Source organism: Salvia splendens, chromosome 4 (genome assembly GCF_004379255.2).
Source record: "Salvia splendens isolate huo1 chromosome 4, SspV2, whole genome shotgun sequence".
Classification (NCBI taxonomy): Eukaryota; Viridiplantae; Streptophyta; class Magnoliopsida; order Lamiales; family Lamiaceae; genus Salvia; species Salvia splendens.
In genome coordinates, this window is record NC_056035.1 from 36,145,121 (window position 1) to 36,166,086 (window position 20,966).

The 20,966-nt window shown below is 34.8% G+C and overlaps 2 protein-coding genes across 3 annotated transcripts; both read left to right on the forward strand.

The window, feature by feature from the left end:
• Positions 1-3,745: 3,745 nt before the first annotated feature.
• Positions 3,746-13,609, forward strand: LOC121799724 (protein BLISTER-like). Of its 2 annotated transcripts, none has more exons than XM_042199177.1 (13): positions 3,746-4,176; positions 4,537-5,185; positions 5,306-5,790; positions 6,842-6,961; positions 8,189-8,254; positions 8,568-8,678; positions 9,396-9,472; positions 10,578-10,650; positions 10,908-11,013; positions 11,230-11,408; positions 11,541-11,609; positions 12,478-12,633; positions 13,085-13,609. In XM_042199177.1, exons 1-13 carry the CDS (start codon positions 4,120-4,122, stop codon positions 13,163-13,165), a joined length of 2,229 nt encoding a protein of 742 aa, XP_042055111.1. In that variant the 5' UTR covers positions 3,746-4,119; the 3' UTR covers positions 13,166-13,609. The 2 variants fall into 2 exon arrangements, with proteins under 2 accessions (XP_042055111.1, XP_042055112.1); XM_042199178.1 differs by having other exon boundaries at positions 3,747-4,176; positions 10,578-10,645; positions 10,906-11,013.
• Positions 13,610-14,315: 706 nt separating this feature from the next.
• Positions 14,316-20,074, forward strand: LOC121799725 (7-hydroxymethyl chlorophyll a reductase, chloroplastic-like). Its single transcript, XM_042199179.1, has 19 exons — positions 14,316-14,450; positions 14,534-14,633; positions 14,761-14,845; positions 15,033-15,144; positions 16,298-16,382; positions 16,484-16,525; positions 16,624-16,702; positions 17,298-17,349; positions 17,450-17,512; positions 17,778-17,875; positions 18,231-18,266; positions 18,345-18,406; positions 18,542-18,569; positions 19,066-19,145; positions 19,237-19,306; positions 19,385-19,442; positions 19,515-19,579; positions 19,658-19,752; positions 19,828-20,074. The coding sequence occupies exons 1-19, from the start codon at positions 14,387-14,389 to the stop codon at positions 19,916-19,918; spliced, it is 1,365 nt and encodes a 454-aa protein (XP_042055113.1). The 5' UTR covers positions 14,316-14,386; the 3' UTR covers positions 19,919-20,074.
• The last annotated feature ends 892 nt before the right edge of the window (positions 20,075-20,966 follow it).

Genomic DNA, 20,966 nt, shown 5'->3' on the forward strand with positions numbered 1-20,966 from the left:
TGGAGGAGAATGATACGTCTCCCCTATATTTCAGATGCACACGCACCTCCTGCCAAGCGCTGAGGTACTTGAACGGTTTGTAATTTAGGGATTGGTAGGTCGCCAAGGCGGCACTGATGATGTCGAGCTCGCTCCTGCCGCTCCGCGCCGACCGCTCTTCCTGAAGGTAATACCCCTAGAACTTTTGGATTTCTTCGTTGTCTCTGAATATGGCATTGCGCACCATACTCTCATTGCGCTCGATGGTTCCATCCGGGCGGTTTTCGTTGTACCGGTGAGAGACGCGACACCAAAACCTATCCCCACTTTGGTTCGTGCCTATCTCTGGATCTTCGGAGATAATTAAATAGGCTTTGAATAATTGATCCATCTCCGCTGGAGTGTATGAGGTGCGGACACCACGAGGAGTAGGACTAGGAGTAGGAGTAGGAAGAGGAGGGGTTTGAGAGCCGCCGCTCCCTCCCGATCTGGGTTCGGGTGCCCACCCGTATCGCCCATCAGGGGCATCTTGGTCGTCCACTGGGTAAGGCCGGTAGCCACCCGGAACTTGAGAACCTTGGGTTTGAGGAAGGGTCGAAAATTGCGTTTCCGGACTAGGGAATGGTTGTGAGCCGAACCATTCGTGGTTCCAACCGCAGGAGTCGGAGGGGTGATCGCCGTAGCCGGACATTTTTTTAAGAGTGAAAGATTGAGAATTGATAAGAGAAGATGAGAGAATTTAGATGAGAATTGTGTAGTGTGGTGTGAATTTTTTTGTGTGGAAGTGAGAGTATTTATAGATGAAAATGTGAATTTTGGGGAAAAAAATTGAAAAATAAATTAAAAGTGGGGAGAAAACGGATATAATTCATTGGGAAGTGGGGAAAAATATATATTTTATTTAATTCAGATTTTTTAAATTAAATCCGATTTTTTAAAAAAAATTTAAAAAACGAAAATGCCAACGGCATTGTCGTTGGCCAATCAGGTGCCGTCCCGTCAGCGGCACGGACGTGCTCTATGCATCGAGCAGCGCCGTGCCAGCGGCAAGAGCACAGCAGCACGGACGCCGTCCTTGGGCACGAGCACCGCTGTATATGCTCTAAAACATGGTAGTACTGCATATTAATATTTCATGAGTGAAAGCAATGTTTTAAAAACCGGACCGGACCGGCCGGTTCAACCGGTTCAACCGCGAACCGGTAGGTGGTCCGGTCCGGTTAGCACTATAAAACCAGTGACATGTTCAACCACCATGAACCGCCGAAACCGACCGGTCGGACCGGTCAAGCCGGGAACCGGAAACCGGTTCAAATGCTTTTCAAAATTTTATTCTAAAATTTTGGCCTTGATAGGGGTCGAACTCAAGACCTCCCGATGAACTTACCAACAATTCTACCACTACACCACAAGGACTTCTTGGTAGTAATATGAACATAAATTATTTTCATATGTTAAACACGAAATATTTATCTATATAAACTAATAATTCGTGTTTAATAATATATGTATATTAAGAATATGTGATTAATTATATTAAAAGTCTGCTACTATTTGATTATATACTAGGAGTATTTACTAAATATATGTTTTTAATTTATGTTTATTCATATATCTTTGTGTATAATATTATTTTGCCGCATTACTTTTTGAAAATAATACTATGAACTTATTTATTTGTATACATAAATATTAAAAAAAATTTACAATAACTTACTACTAGTATAATTTATATATTTAATTATATTTGTTGATAAAAAATTAATAAAATTCTATCATTCACTAAAAATATATTCTTTTTAATTTTATATTCTTTAAGATAATTCATTTTAATTTTATATATTCTTTTAAGAAATTGTTAATTTTAATATATTTCTTATATTTTAATTATACTTTTACAATCACTAATGTTTTATAATATAGGAGTTTATAATTATACATAGAGTTTAATACTAGTTTTTAATATTGTGTATTATAATTTATTATTGTATTTAAACTTAACGTCATTAAATATTCTAATATACTAGTACAAGACTTGTTTTCTATAATAATACTATTAAATTATAATACTATAATATTTATTGATAAAACATTTGATTAAATTTTATTATTTACTACTAAATAAATAAATATATATATGAACAGTATTCCGGTTCAACCAATGATTCGACCAGTGAACCGGTTGAACCAGTGAACCAGTAATGACGCCGGTTCGCTTGTCGGTCCGGTTTTTAAAACATTGAGTGAAAGTATATTTTATTTTCAAATGAGAATTTTCCGACAATTAGGATATGAAAGACAAAACGATTGTTGATATATGAAATCAACCTAACCATTAATCCAAGGATTTTGTAGGCTGACTTATACAAGCATTAAAATCCTTTGAAACTGAAGTTGATAAATTTTGAAATAGGGAATTAGAATTAATTGTGCCATCATAACATGAAATATGTCTCGTGTCAACAATTCACAGTGGCACATTATTGATGCGCACATGTCACCAAAATTGTGTGCTTTTTTCTGCACGATGTATCACTTAACTATGACAGAGACGTCATTTCAAAAGATCTATGTTACATAACGCCATCCACAATAGGAATAGCCCAGTAATAGTTCAGCCATAGCCTAGCCACTGCCACATCATCAGCACTAAAATCATCAACACTAAAAATCCTACTGCCACATCATAAATAGCCCAATCATAGCCTAGCCATATCATACATAGCCCAGTCACATCAATAGCCACATCACTAATAACACAATATACGGAATTTAATTTACGAGACATATACGATAAACATTAATAATACTATTTTAATTTTTAAAAAAAGTACAATAAATTAAAAAAAAGTACAAAATTTTTTAAAAAGTACATTAATAAAAAAATGACATTCAAAATCGCAAAAAGTACATTACTTAAAAAAAATGAAGTGCAAATCGCGTATATATAGTGTTTCGAAAATTAAAAATAAAAAATAAAAAATCCGCTGGGCTATGCGCTGGGCGATCCGGGCGCTGCAATGGAGCTGAACAGATCGCCCAGCGCATAGCCCAACGGATTTTGACCGCCTAGCGCTAGGCGAAATTGATTTCTGAAAACCGCTCGGCGGTTTTCGGCTCCTCCAATGGTTCGCCTAGTGCCGGCGCTCGACTAGGCGGTGCGCTAGGCGCCATTGTGGATGCTCTTACTGTGTCGAATTGTTGTTGTGCCAAAACCACTCCATATGCATATAAAGAATGAAACACACTTCTTTTTTTTTTCCATTTATTTAGGTTTTTTATGTTTATTTTTTATTATGGGATATCTTTTCACTAAAAAATTTTAAGTATTGCAAAATTTAGTTGCATTCATTATCAAAATACTGAATATAAAGCAAATCAAGTTTTTTGTTCCTTTTTTTATATAATATGTTTGTTTTAATATATAATACTTTTTCGAATAAACATTTAAGAATAATAGTATAAAATTTTGTCAGATTCATAAATTAAAAAATTTACCAATTTTAGTTATCATAGTATCGAATATTTTATACACATATTGTTTTTTTGTTAGATATTTTTATTTTATGATTTTAACAAATCAAATAGTACTATGTTTTTGTAAATATAAATAAAAATATTAAACAAAACATAAACATACGTATTATATTCTGGTAAGTTTTAGTAAAAATAAACTTAATAAACAAAAAAGAAAAAATAAAACTTGAAGCTGCGTTTCGTTCTTCATTTGGTGCGTTTTTGGATCTCATCCCAATTTAAATCAATTTAAATTTACTGGAGATGAAAATAGAGAGAGAAAACCTTTACGCAGGAAATAAAAAAAAAAAAAAAAAAAAAAAAACCTTTACGCAGGAAATCTCTCCCTTTCTCTCTCCGACCAGATCGGAAATCTCTATTCCAATTCTATATAGAAGAGGAAGGATTGTGTTTCCCTAGTTTAAAAACTTATTGTTTTTTGTTGTTTGCATTGTATGATTTATTGCTTTGTCTAGTTCGCAGTTTGATTGTTGCGTGTAACGGAATTCGTGGGTGTATCCGTAGGGAAATTGGTGGTGTGATCTGGCTAATTGAGGAGAGTCATAGGGTTTTTTGTGACGGAATTTTATGAGAAGGTGAGAATTTGGTGGCTAAGAATTTTCGATGGCGTCGGCGCAGGTATTGAAGAAGCAAGAGCATTTGGAAGCTGGAAAGAAGAAGGTGTTTTTCGTTTTCTCTGTGTGGCATCTCGAACGGCGTTGATTGGGATCGTTTTGTTTGTTTAGATGTTGTTTTCACGATTTTACCTGAAGGAAACTCTTTGAATAAATCTGCATTTGTTCTATTATTGATTTCCATTCACGTTTTAGTCCAATTTGAAGAATTCGTAGATTGATCTGATGCTTAATCGGCATTTTATTTGTATGGCATTAGCTTTAAAAGTTCATCGGCAAGTTTTGGCACTTTGTGTTGCATCCTCTGTTTGATTATTGTTGTGTGCTGATTATCTTCCCATATTGATCTTAGCGTGGTTAGTTTATTATTTAGCAGTCTTACTGTTCTGTAACTACTATATTGCAGCTAGAAGAGTTTCGTCGAAAGAGAGCTGCAAAGAAAGCTTCCTCTACTAATGTTATAAATGAAAAACAACCTCCAGAAACAGAAAATGTACGTGCCACCGAATCTAATGGAGTAGGTACTTCAGATACGATTTCTGAAGGTCGACCGGAGACGTCAAATGATGTTCCTAAGATTGCTGACAAGGAATATGATATTCCTAGACAAAATGATTTTATTTCTTCTAGTGATAAGAATGCAACTTCCTCTCTTTTAGACAGAAACAATGTGCATTCTTACTCAGATAATGAAGAGTACAGAGATCATGCTGCCTCCGTCCATTTGGAACAATATCAAAGCCCTCAAGATAAATTTCAGAGCAGGAAGGATGAATATGGAACATCAGTTGAAATTGCTTCTGGGCTTGGGAAATATAATATTTTGGCTAATAAGGTATCATCTGCTGAGGAAAACCATGCATCCAGTTACCTTACTTCTGATGGATTAGATAAGCACCCATCAAATGACATTCATCGTCCAGAGAAGGATGTTCCGCTTGTTAATTCTAGTACGTCATCTATTTATAATGCCAATTTTAAGCCAAAAAATTTTGTCAGCTCTCTTGGTAATAGCAGAGATGAGGATTTCAAACTTACCACACCATCTTTCATAGGTAAAACTATTTCACTGTAACACACTCCTTGTTTTTGTTCTGATATCTTCTGAAATTATCTGATAAGGTATGTTGTTTTGGTTCTGTATGTCATCTTGTGGTCTTCCTGTGGGATGGTAGAGCCTCAGCATTCTTCCTCAAATATAAGCGGCCCGACAATCGGACTTAAAGAGAACTTCTCTGTGTTTTCTGGTATGGAAGGGAAGAAATTTGGCAGTGCTTTTAATCATTCAGAGAGTACAAACAATTCGTCTTTGTGGACCTCTGATAATAAATTTGCTGATTACAACTCCGAGGCACTGAGCTCATCAAATTGCGGACCCCCATCTCCACCCACATCTGGGAGAAGAACCCGCCCATCTTTTCTGGATTCCATTCAGATCTCAAAAGGCCCTTCATCATCTCTTCCTCTCTTTGGCACAGAAAAAGATGATGTATCGAGTTCCAAGGTTTACCCTGTGGATGGTTTGGGATCATCAGTTCCACATAGATTCACCAACACTCCAGTTTCATCTGGGGATGGCGCTGGCTTATTTAATATCACGGAACAGAAACATGACTTCTTTTCCCAGAAGCAGAATGAAGACTTTGCTGCTTTAGAACAGGTTCATATACTGCTTGTTGTCACTTTTAATTTCTTTTTGCTGGGGAGGAGATAACGCGAGCATTGTGTTATTCTATAACCTGGATTTATGAGTATCTTATTTGTGTGCAATACTTTTTGTTGTCCCTAAAATCTATAAAAGTGCAATATTCACCTAAACCGGGAGTGTGAATGCAGCCTTCAATATAAATAATGACAACATTTGTTTCCAGAAAAATAGATGCTGATTATTTTCATGCTACAACTAAATATAGCAAAAGTATTGCAATCCTTGATCATAAGTTAGGAACTAGAACGCCATCTTCAAAACCCATGCAAACTATAAGGAAATAAATTACTCCCTCCGTTCTGCATTAATAGAGTCGTATTTCCTCTTTGGGACATTCAATCCGAATAGAGTCATTTCCATTTTCGGGTAAAATTAACACATTTATCTCTTCCCTACTTTATTCTCTATTAACTTATTACTCTATTCTCTCAGCTGTCTCCTACTTTATTATCTCCCCACTTAACACACTAAACATCGCTTTCTTAACACACTAAACATCTCTTTCTTAATCTCCACGCCGAAAAGAAATGCCTCTATTAGCAAGGAATAGGAGTATAATATACTTGTTCGCTTTCAACTTTTCTCTTGTTAACCCAAAATGCCCATGCTAACTAAGGAATAGATTTTTGATCTCCACATTCATATTCAGTACCAAGCACTTATTTGACATGCTACACTAACCCCATAATTTATAGTCAGTTAGAGAGATCAAGTACAAAACATACATGTTCAATCTACGCTTAAAACTTATGATTAAGAGCAGGACCACTTCAGAACACTTTATAACCATTCATCTAGTATGTACTATGATAGAATCTGCTTCATTCTTTAGATATTAAAATCACATTGCACGATTAAAAAATGTCCTTAGAGCTGCCCAAATATAAGTCCAACTTAATTGCATTATGCATCTACTTTTGCCTTTCATTTTTATAATGAGAATTTATTTCTATTGCATTCTTTTTGTCCTTAAAGAAATAATTATCTACTTATCCCATTGCAGCATATCGAAGATTTAACACAAGAGAGATTCTCGTTGCAACGTGCTCTTGAATCTTCACGGGCATTAGCAGAGTCTTTGGCTTCTGAAAATTCAGCTTTAACAGATAGCTTTAATCAACAGGTTTGGACCTACCATTCTCAGTATATGTTTCAGTTTTAGTTGCATTGATAATCTACATTCATTGCTGGTTCTCTACGTGACTGGAAATAATAATTCCTGTATTGCATTTTTTGTATATCAACTACTCTGTTTCTCAAAGCGAAGCTATTGCTTTTACCATGTGATTTTATTTGTTTTGGGTGCCTTTGTGCGTGTGTGGCTAACCCCAAATATCATAACAAAGCTTCAGAGGGAAATATCCGAGTTTTGGCCTCTGAAAACTCAGCTTTAACAGATAGCTTTAATAAAATCAGGTCTGAACTTGCCATTCTCGGCTTAGGTTGCAGTTTTACTTGCTTTGTTAATCTGCATTCATGCCTGGTTCTCCACGTGTTGAATATGATAAATTCCTGTATTATATATAAGCTTCTTTTTATACCCATTTGAAGCTATTGCTCTTAAAACTTGATTTTGTTTGGTTTAGCAACTTCTATTGCCTAATATCCTAATACTGTCATATGTCGACTCAAATGGACTGGTTTGAAACTCATCCCAATTCCTAAACTAGTAGTGATTGTTTGTTCTAACTTTGACTGGGGCTTGGTCATTGGTAGAAGAAACTAGACGAAAGGTAATGCACCTCTCTGTATGTGCGTGCATGTAAATTCACACTATTCTAAACTAAAAACTCGTTCACTCTTGTGGAGGATCTTGTTACAATATCATTTATTATGATATTAAGCACTATAACATGTTTATTTCACACAAGCACATGGAGGATCTTGTCAAATCGTGTATGAAGGCTGAGCTTATTTTTTCTGATGAACAACGATTAACACATGTACTCTCTTTTTGCTTACTTTCCTTGTATTGGTGACACACCAGATTTTACTTTGTATATGATTGTGATTAGATCATAGATTCATAAATGATCTTAAGTTTCACTCCCCTCAGAGTTTTTTTTTCCTTTTTTTGGCATTACCTTTTCTTTTGTTCGTTTTTTGACTGTGGGCTGTGGGGGAGGTGGGATTGGTCATTAAGAATCTCACAAAGTTGTCTTTAGTTGAGTGAATCATTGCAGTAATTTTGAGGTATATGAAGCACATTACTGAAACCAGGAGCTAATGGATTATGCTATTTGCCTTCTTACACTGGTCTAATTTTGTCATTTTAAATGCTGCATTCAGTTTTTTCTTTCTTTCTTTTTATTGAATAATGCCTCTTATTGCTCTGTTCCTTTTTCTTCAGGGAACAGTTGTCAACCAGCTTAAATTTGACCTTGAAAGGTTGCAGGAAGAAATCAAAGCCCAACTGGTTAGTATTTAAAACATGAGGCTGTCAATATTACTGCTTAAATTGTGTATCGTCTATTAATTTTTTTGTTCCCTTAGTGTCCTTTTACTATTGTATGTTTGTCTGAATACCTGCATACTAAAACTAATCCTTTCATTGTGTCTTTAACTTTTCTTCACATTAACTTAATTCCTAAACCATTAATATCTTTTGGACTTAATATCTTAGATTTTTCTCAACCAGGAGGTAGTAAGTAGTCTGGAGTTTAAAATTTCATAGTCTTTCCTGCTCATTTGTTAATCACACCTCACCAACACATGTTGAAAATCTTTAGGTGGAACTTGATGCTGTAAAAATGGAATATTCTAATGTCCTGCTGGAATGCAATGCTGCTGATGAACGCGCAAAACTATTGGCTTCTGAAGTAATTGCACTGGAAGAAAAGGTAAATCATTTCCCAGATATATATATATATATATATATATATATATATATATATATATCATTAATGAGAGTCTTGACCGTGAGAAAAAAAATGTAAATACGATGAGTTTATTTGGGTGTATCCTCTCATTCAAATATTCAATCACTTCATCTTGTGTTTGTTATATGTGTGTCACATGATAAGGACAGTGATAAAAAAAAATGGCCCGAGCTAAACCAAATTTTTAAGGGATCCATCCAAAGAGGTGGGATTTGTATTCATGCATTAAATATAGTATAAATTTAGCATAATGCTGTTGATATTTATAAATGATTTTAAGTTAACTATTTTTCCAAATGACATAAAGGAATTGACATAATACTAACCTGATCTGTTATAGAAATAAAGACTTGCATAATTCATAATTATCAAAAATATGTATTGATTGTGTCAAAATTCTCTTAGATGTTATGATTGTGGGATCTCTCTCTCTCTCTCTCTCTCTCTCTCTCTCCATATGCCTGGACATTTGATTAACACATTGGGCACATGATTGAAATACCTCATTTTGATTCTGTAGCGTCTATGATGTCTTTTTCTGGTATTACTTTGCATTCCTATGTCACCCTTTTCAAATTTGTTGTAGTTCAAATTTAATCTCAATCTCAATCTCAATCTCAATCTTGATCTCGATCTCGATCTCTTTATTTTTTGTTTTGCATCTTCATGTCTATGTAGGCATTGCGCTTGAGGTCCAATGAGTTGAAACTAGAGAGGGAGTTGGAGAACTCCCAAGCAGAGATATATTCTTACAGGTTTGAAGTTCTCCCTTTTTTATAATTTTTCGTCCCAAGCAGAGATATATTCTTACAGGTTTGAAGTTCTCCCTTTTTTATAATTTTTCGTTTGATTGGTTTTCCTGAATAATTTTCGGGCATCCTTTCTTTGCCACTGAACACTACTGTTTTTTTTTTCTTTGTAAAAGAACTCACACATGCATTTAGTGATTCTGCGCTAAATTTAAAATACATGGAAGTAAAGTAAGCTTGAATGTGAACATGAAAAACGAAAAGTGGAAAAAAATTGAACAAAGTATAAATATTGAACGATAATGTAAACAATTGATATATTTTATTGATTATAATGGAAGTGCAATTTACAACTTTTGACTACAATTCTGTTAAATAAAATGTTTCAACTTACTAGTAAAATAAATACAAGTTTCTTACAACATAGAAATAATGAGTTAAATGAAAAGAAAAAGGAAACAGAGAAAAGAAAGAAAGTGCTTATTACTATATATCAGGTATAGAGGACTCGGGAAGTTTATAAATGAGAGATAATTATGTTGATTAATGAGAGTTGGGACATGAGAGTTGAGAGAGGGAATGAGATATTAGAATTAGGATCAGAATTGCCAGCTGTAAGATTGTCATCACCTCTGTTTCAAATGTTCAAGAGATCTGCCCTGTCTGTTCAAAACAATTTTTTTAATATGATGAATGCAGACTGTTTGCTTTGCCTCCCACCCCAATGGTAGTTTCACTCTTAACCATTAATTAATTTCAAGCATAATGACTACAAGTTAAATTTTGTTGGAAATGACAAAGATAAATGCAGTTGACCAGTGCTTCACAGCTGGTTTCATGGTTTCTGGATGACCCTAAGACGTAACCTTACCTGTTAAACCATAGCTTTTGTTTCATATTCAACTAAGAAGCGCAGTTACGGTTGGTCAAAAGTTTGGTTGACGGTTTCAACCTGGCTATTCGTAATGGTCGAACATGTCTAAAAGCTTGTGCTAGATAAGCCCCACTTTATAGAATGTGGGAATACTGGAATAATATTGGAGAACATGGTTTAGTTTGAATTTTCTATTTTTATCAAATCATTAATTGCCTTTACACATGAATTCCACAGGAAGAGAATGTCAAGCCTTGAGAAAGACCGTCAAGATCTTCAATCTACTATTGATGCCTTACAAGAAGGTAGAGTTTTTATTGTTCCTTGTTGGGTTTGCTTTATCTAGAGAATTGAAGAGAGAAATTTTGTAAATTAAGTTGATAACATAAATGATGTCTGTTAATCTTGTTGATATTCATTATTGAGTTGAACTATTTGAATTATGGTTTGGATATTCATTTTCTGTTACCCTGACCCACTCTTTATAAAAGTTATTTTCAGTTTTCGTAAAAAGCTGCTACAATCCTTATTATTTTCTCAATGATTTATTTTTCCTTATCTGTAGAGAAAAAACTACTACAATCCAAATTATGGAAAGCTTCATCAACATCAAGCGACTTGAGCAAGAGTTCAACCACTAAAACAGATGTATCAACTTCCACGGAGGATCTAGGTAGGGATTTCTCTTCATATATGAGCAACCTATATCATGTGATGAAACTTGATCTCTTTTTTGGTTTTTTTCGTATGGAAGGCTATTGATGAATATATGGAAATCTGTTTATATGGAAAGATAATTTCGTTGGGTGTACCCAAAGTTTGAAAGCTTTATTTCTCTATAGATTCATGTTCTGACTTTTGTCTATCTTTTGAATTACTGATTATACAGATACCAATACAACCACAGAGTCTGCAGTCTCGGCTTCTGGTACTGTCTGGATTGGGGATGAGGACCCTCGTTCTCAGTTTTCCCCTGAAAATGTATACCTCAATCTTGAAAGTCTACCTGTGGCATTTCCATCTGATCAAATAAGAATGATTCAAAATATCAATACATTAATTGTGGAGGTCAGTTCGCTTACTTGGATTGGAAGATGCTAGTGTGCTTTATCGAGTCTTTTTACCATCTGCTTTGTATCGAAGGATACCTGCATTTATCTTTGGAGAAGCAAAATGACTAGTTTAGATCTTTGATTGCAGTTGTCAATCGAGAAGGATCAGTTAGTGCAAGCCTTGTCAGCAGAATCATCTCAAAGCTCTAAACTTCTGGTAATTTACTCAGTTAATAATGTTGCCTTTTATGGGTGTCTTTTAGCCTACCACCTATCACACTAATTCAGATAAAATCGTGTGGGGAACTTTTCTATTTTAGACCTAAATGAGTCATATATGGTGTCATATGGGGTGTGACTAACTGAGTTTTGTGAACTTGGAGAAATTTGTGTTTTTATGGCTTAGCTGCACATGATTCGCAGTATGTCGGGTTCATGTTAAAAAGTATATTATTAGGCGGTGTTTACTTTGAGTGGTAGGGTGGATTGATAAATATAATCCAAGCTAATTCATTGTTTAATTTGATGGATTGATTAATTTTGAGCTTGTTTGACAATCTTATCCTGTAAATGCTCAATCCTATGTTTTATCAATCTATCATATTATTCAAAGTAAATGCCCCCTTACAGTTAGATTTATTTTAAAGCTTGTCAAACTTTGAGAAGGTTTGAACAAAAGGATAAAAAGGAACTTGGATATAACCTGCTATGAGGATCACCATTTATGTTTTCGATAGTAATCTCCAAAGAGCATATTGAGAAAGGTTCTGAGAAGGAAAAGAAAGAAAAAGAAAAAAACATAACTTTCTCATGATCAATCCATCCTCACTTTTTCGGTTTAGGTTAAGATTCTTAGTATATGTTTATGGTTCAGGAAATATGGGGAACATTCTTTTGCTTGATTGACATGAACTGAGAAATCCACAATTAGATTTTGCATTTTAAGATGTTGGTGTGGAATCAATAAGCTTCTTAGTTTGAATTGGTAACTTTGTACCCTATTTTTCTGGCATGGTCGTATGGTTTATGGTCTCTAGTTTCATTTCATATCCACTTCAATTCATCCTTATGATTTTTCTCTGTAGGAATTGAACAAGGAATTGACCCGAAAGCTTGAAGCTCAGACACAAAGATTAGAGCTCTTAATGGCTCAAAGTATGGCAAATGATAATAACCAACCGAGACATCAGAATATACAGACTGTGCCTGTAAGCATAACGTATGCTGATGAAGGAGATGAGGTAATATATCTTCAACAGTTGTATGAATTTTTGTTGATTTTCTTTTATTTGTTATTCTGATAATCAGACCATAAAAATTGCTGATACGAGGCATACTGTTAGAATTAGTTATGGAGTTAGTATTAGCAAGGACCTGAGAAGTGAACTCTATACCCCATTTCATAGTCCTTCTCTGATAGGTTATGTTTCTGGTAATGACTAAACGATTTTGACAGTGATCATCTACTTTTTTTTTGCCTTATGATCCAATGATATTTTATTTGTGTTTTTTCTGAAAATACATCTCCATTGAATGTTCAGTCCCTGGACTAAACTTTGTATTGTGTTCAACCATATGTACATAGGAAATGACTAAATTTTCTCAGAATAACCAAATCATCTACATTCATCAGTATATTAATCAAGTCTACAAACATTTATAATCCTTTTGCATTTATTCATGTATGTCCAGGTAGTTGAAAGGGTTTTGGGCTGGATCATGAAGCTCTTCCCTGGTGGGCCATCAAGACGGCGGCCAGGCAAGCATCATTGATTTTATATCATACACTTCCTAAGCACAAGCTTTTGTGTGGATCTTCGTTCTCCGCTCCCATTTTTGGTGGCTAGATGGAGGCTGCAGTTTGTATACAATGAGTCGTCCTACACTTCCATTCATTTCCTCGGAAGATGAGAGGACTTGGCGCATGATGGTGCCGTTTCTTTGCCAATTTTGGAACGGAGTTAGTCTGATTTTTTTCCTGGCCAATTGATTAAATGTTTTTTGACAGTTGATCGGAAAAGGGCGAAAGGAAAATATTAGGAATTTGGGAATGAAAGATGCAATGCAGTTGCTTGGAGTGATATATATATATCTCTGTATTCTTTATTTTCTTTTTTTGCGTTTTTTCGTCAGATTTTTGTTTGTGTAATCATCTTGTATACTGACAAGTTGACTTAAATGAATGTGGAAAAGGATACAACTTATCCCGTTTGTTCATTTTCGGTGTCACAATATACTCAAATGGAATATAGGACATACCAATTCTCGAACAAATATAGCCATTTAAATTATCTTTTTACGTAGAATATTGCAGTGTATCATTTAAAATATTGGGCTTTGGGGCACTCCTGAAATCCAAGCAGTTTCATAGATTTTGCGACTGTGTTGTGTTGACAACTTATCTAATACACCACGCAATTTCATTCAACACAGATGTATTTTTCCTTTTAATTTTTATTAAAGGTGAATAAAAAATAATTTCTTATTTTTTTCTTCTCATTTCTGATTAAAATATTTAAGTATATTTTTATTTCTTTTATTTATATTTCTACCTAAATATCCGTGTCATCCAAGAATATGCTCATCGTGAATGAGCTATGGCCAGTTTTTCAATTTATCGTGATAGTATAAGATTATCTACCGAAAATCGTTACTATATTCAGTTTTTTAATTTCACATTTTTTACAATTTTAATATTTCACGAGCCTACATTAATTTTTTCCCATGCGTGTAATATTTTTATGTTATAATTTTGTTTAGTTAATCGATTCCATAAATTACATTAATTATCTGAGTTGGTCACATTAATAAGATAACAAATTCCTGAATTTATTTTTATCACTAAGATATTCGATATGTTAGAATAATCACAAACTCTGGAAAACGACGTCGTAGATGGAAAATCTAAATTGTGTGGCGCAAAATGATCAGCTCAGTTTACGAGTCTCTCGAGTGTTGCCATTGCTACAACAACGTACAACCTACACTACAGCTATGGCTGCTGGAATCCTCCACCATAATCCCTTCTCCCTCTCCATAGTTTCACAGTCTTCTACAGGTATCCGTATATATCTCTATCACTTCCACACTTTTCCTCCTTTTCTTCTCCTTCTCTGTTAACATGTACCTCGAAATATGCAGAAGGTACAACCTCCAACTCTCCCAAGCTGAGAGGCGACTGGAGGCAAAAATCTAGACCAATTCCCCCTGGTGGGACCTACCCCGCCAAGGATCATTGCAGGTTCTTCCTTCGATAATCCTCAAGCTTAAGTTGATAATCATTTGTTGTTCAATTATGCCTTATGTTGAACCAATTAAGCTGACTGAGCCTTTTCGTGCTGAAATCTTGCTTCTTTTTGATGGCGCAGCCGCTGCGGGTTATGTGATACCTACTACATTGCCCATGTGAAGAACGCTTGTGCTTTTCTCGGAGATGGCATGTCTAGAATCGAAGTAACTTCTGTTTTTGCTCTTGTGGTTATGTTTAACTCTCTCTTTTTTGGAAATTTAGGGTCCTCGAACTATGTTATCAAAATGTTGTCTAGTATGTGGATTCTGAAATTTATATTGTCATGAAATATTTGCTGAAAGACATCTTTCTATTGATGTACTAGTGGTTGATCATTATGTACTGTCTTAGGTTCTCGAACCAATGGTCCATGGCCGAGGCAGGAAAATTGATTCACTGGATGAGACTTATATGGGTGTTTATGAGGATCTACTATATGCTCGCAAAACACAACCTGTAGAGGGTAAGGTTCCTTAGTCGATTCGAGTCACTTGTACTTCCAATACTCAACGAGTACTTCATTTAATTTACAGTTCATTATAATGTTTAGCATTGCTTATCTTATGTGGTTCTGAATTGAGTTTTTCTTTTAATTTCATGAATGAGATTCATAGAAATTGAAAAATGTTACTGCAATTTGGATATTATCTATCTCATGTGAGGACCTAATAATGTAATGTACCTCTTTTAAGACATCTTTTTATGATAATGGATTCAGTAATGATGCTTCAGATTTTAAAGATTATTTTAGGAGTTTCCTTGACTTTTACAGGTAGACTAATTTTGAAGCTTAAGAAATCGGCAAAATTAGGAAAAATAAGATTATGTATCTATAGAAATAGGGAAATAGCACCAAGAGCTTCATTTTATTTCTGAATTAACATGGTTGAGCTTTACCGTCATAATTATTAAATTATTTATTTTTTTCTCTAAAATCAAGAATATGGTATTCTATGTGTAATAGTAATAGCAAAGGCCGTGTCTGGAAATGCCAAGTATCAGTCCTAGAATAAATCCAACAGAAGCTTACTTTGATATTAAAAAGTTATAAGAGTTGAACAAGAAAGTATGACAACATTAGTGATATTGCAGATTGCTTATGCTGGTTCAAAGATATATGATTAGCTCTTCACTCGGCATGGATAAATATATACTAGTACTTTCAAAACTAACAGTCCTTTTATGAATAACTATTATCCTTGAATATTCTATTATACCTTTATATATAAGACGTTCAAATTTATTTTTAAATAACCTGTATAATCTTTAGGTATCATTTGAATATTTTAAATATTACTAAAAATGTAGTATATCTTTCTAGTATGATACAAGCATTACGATATATCAGTATATGTAATAGCACATGATAACTTGTGGTGAAATTTCATCTTGTAAACTGGTGTTAAAGTTTCCAATTTGTTTTCTTGTTATTGGTAACCATAATCAGGGTATTTCTAAAACAGATCAGTGGCATATTCGTTCTGCATAATTTATATGGGCGGTTAGGTGTTATTTCTACTTGTCGAAACCAATTCTATTTGTGTATGGAATTGAGCTGATTATTTCCTAAGCATTATTCTTTTGGTCCATATCCTACATAACTCTACTTTTAATAGGGGCCCAGTGGACGGGCATAGTGACCACAATTGCAATGGAAATGCTCAGAACTGGCATGGTCGAAGCTGTTGTATGTGTGCAGAGGTACTGGACTGTCTAATCATCCTATGCATTGCACCAAATAGATATTCATGTTATTTAATGATGTATGGTTTTTCTTTGCATCCTTCTTTGTATGATTACAGTGATCCAGAAGATAGATTTACTCCCAGACCTGTATTGGCAAGGTTTGTTTCATGACATTCCAGATCTGTTAGAATCTTTAGATAGGTTTCTAAAGTTAGACATCTTTCTAGAATGTAATCAAACAATCTTTTGAAATCAGGACTCCTGAGGAAGTGCTTGCTGCCAAAGGAGTTAAACCAACACTATCTCCGAATCTTGATACTCTTGCACTAGTTGAGGTTTGCCCTTCTTATCTTTTGCCGATATCATTTAGTATTATGTTTGATGTAATTAAAAGTGAACGGACTTAAAACCCGAGCATTTGACTTAAAACTGCATTGCATGGCATCCTGCTGCTATAGTTAAATTGTTGGCATAGTCAATGCAAGCTTGTAACTGCTTTGTAATCTTCTGAACTATAAGATATCAATGAAGGAATCAAAGGGTGTTCGAGAGTCAAGAGAAATATGGGACGGGGTTTAGTATAAACTAACCTTGTTGGGTGTCGAATTGTAATGGTTTTAAAGCCTAGTTTTTATCAGGTATTATGTCGATATGCTATTCATTTTAGGGAATAGGGACCACTCTATGGTACCTTTTTTTTTCTCTAAACAAAGACAAACAAATTGTTGGCCGACTTGTATGCACCCATTCTCAGTGGATCTGTTTAAATCTTCTATGTATTTAAGTGTTCAGTATCATCAAATACAGTACTTTTGTATTTTTAAGTCATTATTTAATTCCAAACTTCTTCAGTATTATATCCACTAGTTAAGTGTAGAATGTTTAGGATTAATTATTCAAAACTAAGTAATTTTTTGGTTACCTTCTCAGGCTGCTGGTGTAAAACGTCTACTTTTCTGTGGTGTTGGCTGCCAAGTGCAAGGTATCATCATCATAATCATATAATTTTATGAAATTCCTTCCTTAATAGCTTAATTGTGACTCAGACTATTTTTAATGCAGCATAATTTCTTGAAGTGCAGCGTTAAGATCAGTGGAGCATCATCTGAATCTGGAAAAGCTTTATGTTCTAGGAACTAATTGCGGTATGGCTGTCATTTTGTCCAACTCTTTAGCACCTTCAAACCTTATTTCTAATTGAAGTTGTGGAGTTGGTATTAAATTCAATTTGGAATGCTGTGTATTCTCCAAAACAACTAGTAACCCGCTGAAATTTAGAAGGTATAAGTAATATACTATACTGTGAAAATCTATAACTTGTACCATGGTGTTGTTATAATTTTCTTTGTTTTGTTGCTTAAGTTGCTTAGGTTAACATCCTATGTGATATAGTTCATTTTTATTTTGTAGTGGATAATGGAACCCGAGAAGGCTTAGACAAATTTCTGAAGGCTGCTAGCACTGAACCAGAAACTGTACTTCATTATGAATTCATGCAAGATTACAAGGTTTGCTCCTTCTAGATGTTTCCTTGAAACTTTTCTGAAACTATGTTATTGTTGGTTTTTATATGTTTCCTATGATCAGTATGAACTTTCGCACATGTCGTCAATATCAAAGTCATTGCCAGTAAATATCATTACAGTCCCTAGTTTTGTTTTATTATTGAAAGCATTTTTAATCAGACTTTAGTCAAATATATATTAATCATCCTGTTTACCAGTAATAGAACTAGGAAAATGTGATACACTAACTTGCGATGAGTAATTCACCAAGTAATTTTGCTAGGATATTCATGTATCGATTCTTAAGCTACTTGGTTAATGCTTTTATATATTATTTCTCTCTCTGTTTATCCAATAGGTTCACTTGAAGCATTTAGACGGTCATATTGAAGAGGTAACCTGGTTTCATCATCTTGTATTTCTTTAGTGCTTAATAGTGTAGTGCTTGATACAACATGTTCTTACTAAGCAGGTCCCGTATTTCTCTCTCCCAGCCAACGAGTTAACGGATGTGATTGCTCCTTCTTGCTACAGGTATCATGCATTTTCTGCTATATACTTAAGTGACAATTATTGTGCTTGTTGGCATTATCTACAATTTGCATATTCATTCATTAAACTATGTGTATAGTTAACTACGCATGGCTGATGCATAATATGTTTTTGCAGTTGTTTTGACTACACAAATGGTTTAGCGGTAAGTGTACCCTACTTTATCTAGAGCTCATTATAGTATTTTTGGTTTCTATATCAACATTAAATTAAATATTATTTCTATACACTTCTGATTCTCTCTTGAACCCAGATAGTCTTATATCCCATCTCTTCTCAGTTAGAGACTCCTATATACACATACCTTCTTTTATGAAGTTTGTCAGCTTTATGTTGAATGTGGAATCTTTGCTGGATATGATACCTGGTTTCTACCTTTCTAATTTCAGTAATTGACCTTTTTGGTGTGGTTTACCCTTCATATTTAAGTACAATATTTTGAAATTTGTGTGTAGCACAAAACACACATGCGGCCAAGGTTGTTAAGTTAACATTAGACTAGAGTGCTTTTTAGTTAGTACAATGAATATACTGGGATGACATTGTACGATATATGGTTCGCACTTACTATTGCTAGAAGAAAGCACAACTCTGTTGGAATTTAAGAATGTGTCATCTCTCATTGTTCTAAACTATTCCAGGATTTGGTAGTAGGTTACATGGGCGTACCCAAATATGCCAAGGTTAGCATGACACAACATCCACAATACGTCACTGTTAGGTGATATGTGAAACTAGTGCATTCACCTTCTTCTTAGTGATGCATGCTCGCTCTAGTTGCTTATACAATTTTTTATTTGCTCAAATGGTAGAAATGAACGTGGAAAGGAGATGCTAAATTTGGTGAAAGATCTTCTGGAAATCACCCCCACAATTAGTTCGGTAATAGACATCTTCATCATTCTTTGTGTATTTCTGCAGTCTGTTTAAGATTCTGACTAATTCGGTTGCTTATTTCAGGGTAACAGACATCCATTCGTAACCGAAACTGTGAAAGCTGATGATAATGCTAAGTTAGGTATGCAATGGCACTCTTTTATAAAAAGTATACATCTCCCCCATTTATCTAGAGCTCATTTTTTCTTCGTAGGCAAAGGTCCATCTCAGCCTGCTCCAAAACTTGTCGGTGACCTAATAGCGTTTATCTTGAACCTGGTAAAGATTGTTCCATAACTAAATAATTTCAAGATATGTAAAAGGTTTTCACATTCCGACCTTGCTTTTACGCTGCAGGTTGGCCCTAAAGGTCTTGAATTTGCTCGCTATTCGCTGGACTACCACACCATCAGAAACTACCTTCATGTCAATCGCACATGGGGAAAAGAAAGGTATGCCAGAAAGGGAGTATGACGAAGTAGCATAGAGATTGCGATTACTTAATGATTCTGACTTTTTTGGTGCAGAGCCGAGAAGCACATGCCGTCGTATGCAAAGAAACTAGTATCCATGTACAACCAGAACGGAGAAATCGATGAGATGCTATCGAATAAGTGATGTTCAGAGCAAGATTTGGATGTAAAGTGCAATTCCTTGTATGTCAATGTCATCTCAACTGATAGGCTTGAAAACTGCAGAAAATGTGTTGGAACTTGGAAACATACTATTTTGAGTAAAGAATTTGATGAGCTATAAATGATGAAGATTGTACCATGTCTATAGAGTTACTTTCGTTACCCACTTGACGTGGGACATTACACACATGGGGCGACGAATATTGTGTTCAAGCTTGTATCATTCTCAACCAAGTTATACTTCATAAACACTTGATGAAATCAATTATGTAGGGTAAACATCAATATCAAAGCTTAAAGAATGTAGTGTTTTTCAATAAATATCTCACATATTAAATATTGAACACAAAAGTCATGAAAAATGTAGAAAGACTGGTTCTTGTAACATTTGTGTTGTTTAATCAATTTGTGCAACTAAGCCACTGAGGCATGAAAACATATGAGATATTTGACACATGCAAGTATTAAAGAAGGAATCCAATTGCATCCAACAGAGACTTATGGTAAGAAAAAGAAGAGCTTGAATGGCACGTTGTAATAGCAGGACAAAGTGAACTAGGACATCAAGACACAGCCAAGTTAGCCAACCTTGGACAAAATACACTGATTTCAATGAATGCAAAGTGCATCAAATTAAGCTTTCTCAACATCAAGGAATGGGCTTTCATCTTGAGATAACGCACCAGCAACCCCAGCCATTTTCTTAAGGATAATTTTTTTTTTCTTTTTTTTTTGCACCCCCTCGTCGCGTGGATTTGAGCTCCTCTTGAACTATTTTCTACGTTCGCACCTGATCCCCATGCGTTTTCTCTTTCTTGTCGCGGATCACACGATCTAACTTAGGAAAGTTCTGAGGTGAAACTTAGTTCTGCGAGCCTTTGCTGGTGATTCAATTCTACCAGCTGATGCAAGTTGGAATCTTTGTTTTCATCATGTTGGAGTGTTTTGTTTTAGCTACATTCTAATTATGTGAGGATATGAAAGTAGTGCTAGATATATGGTCCCATCAAGAGAGAGAGGGAGGGGATTTG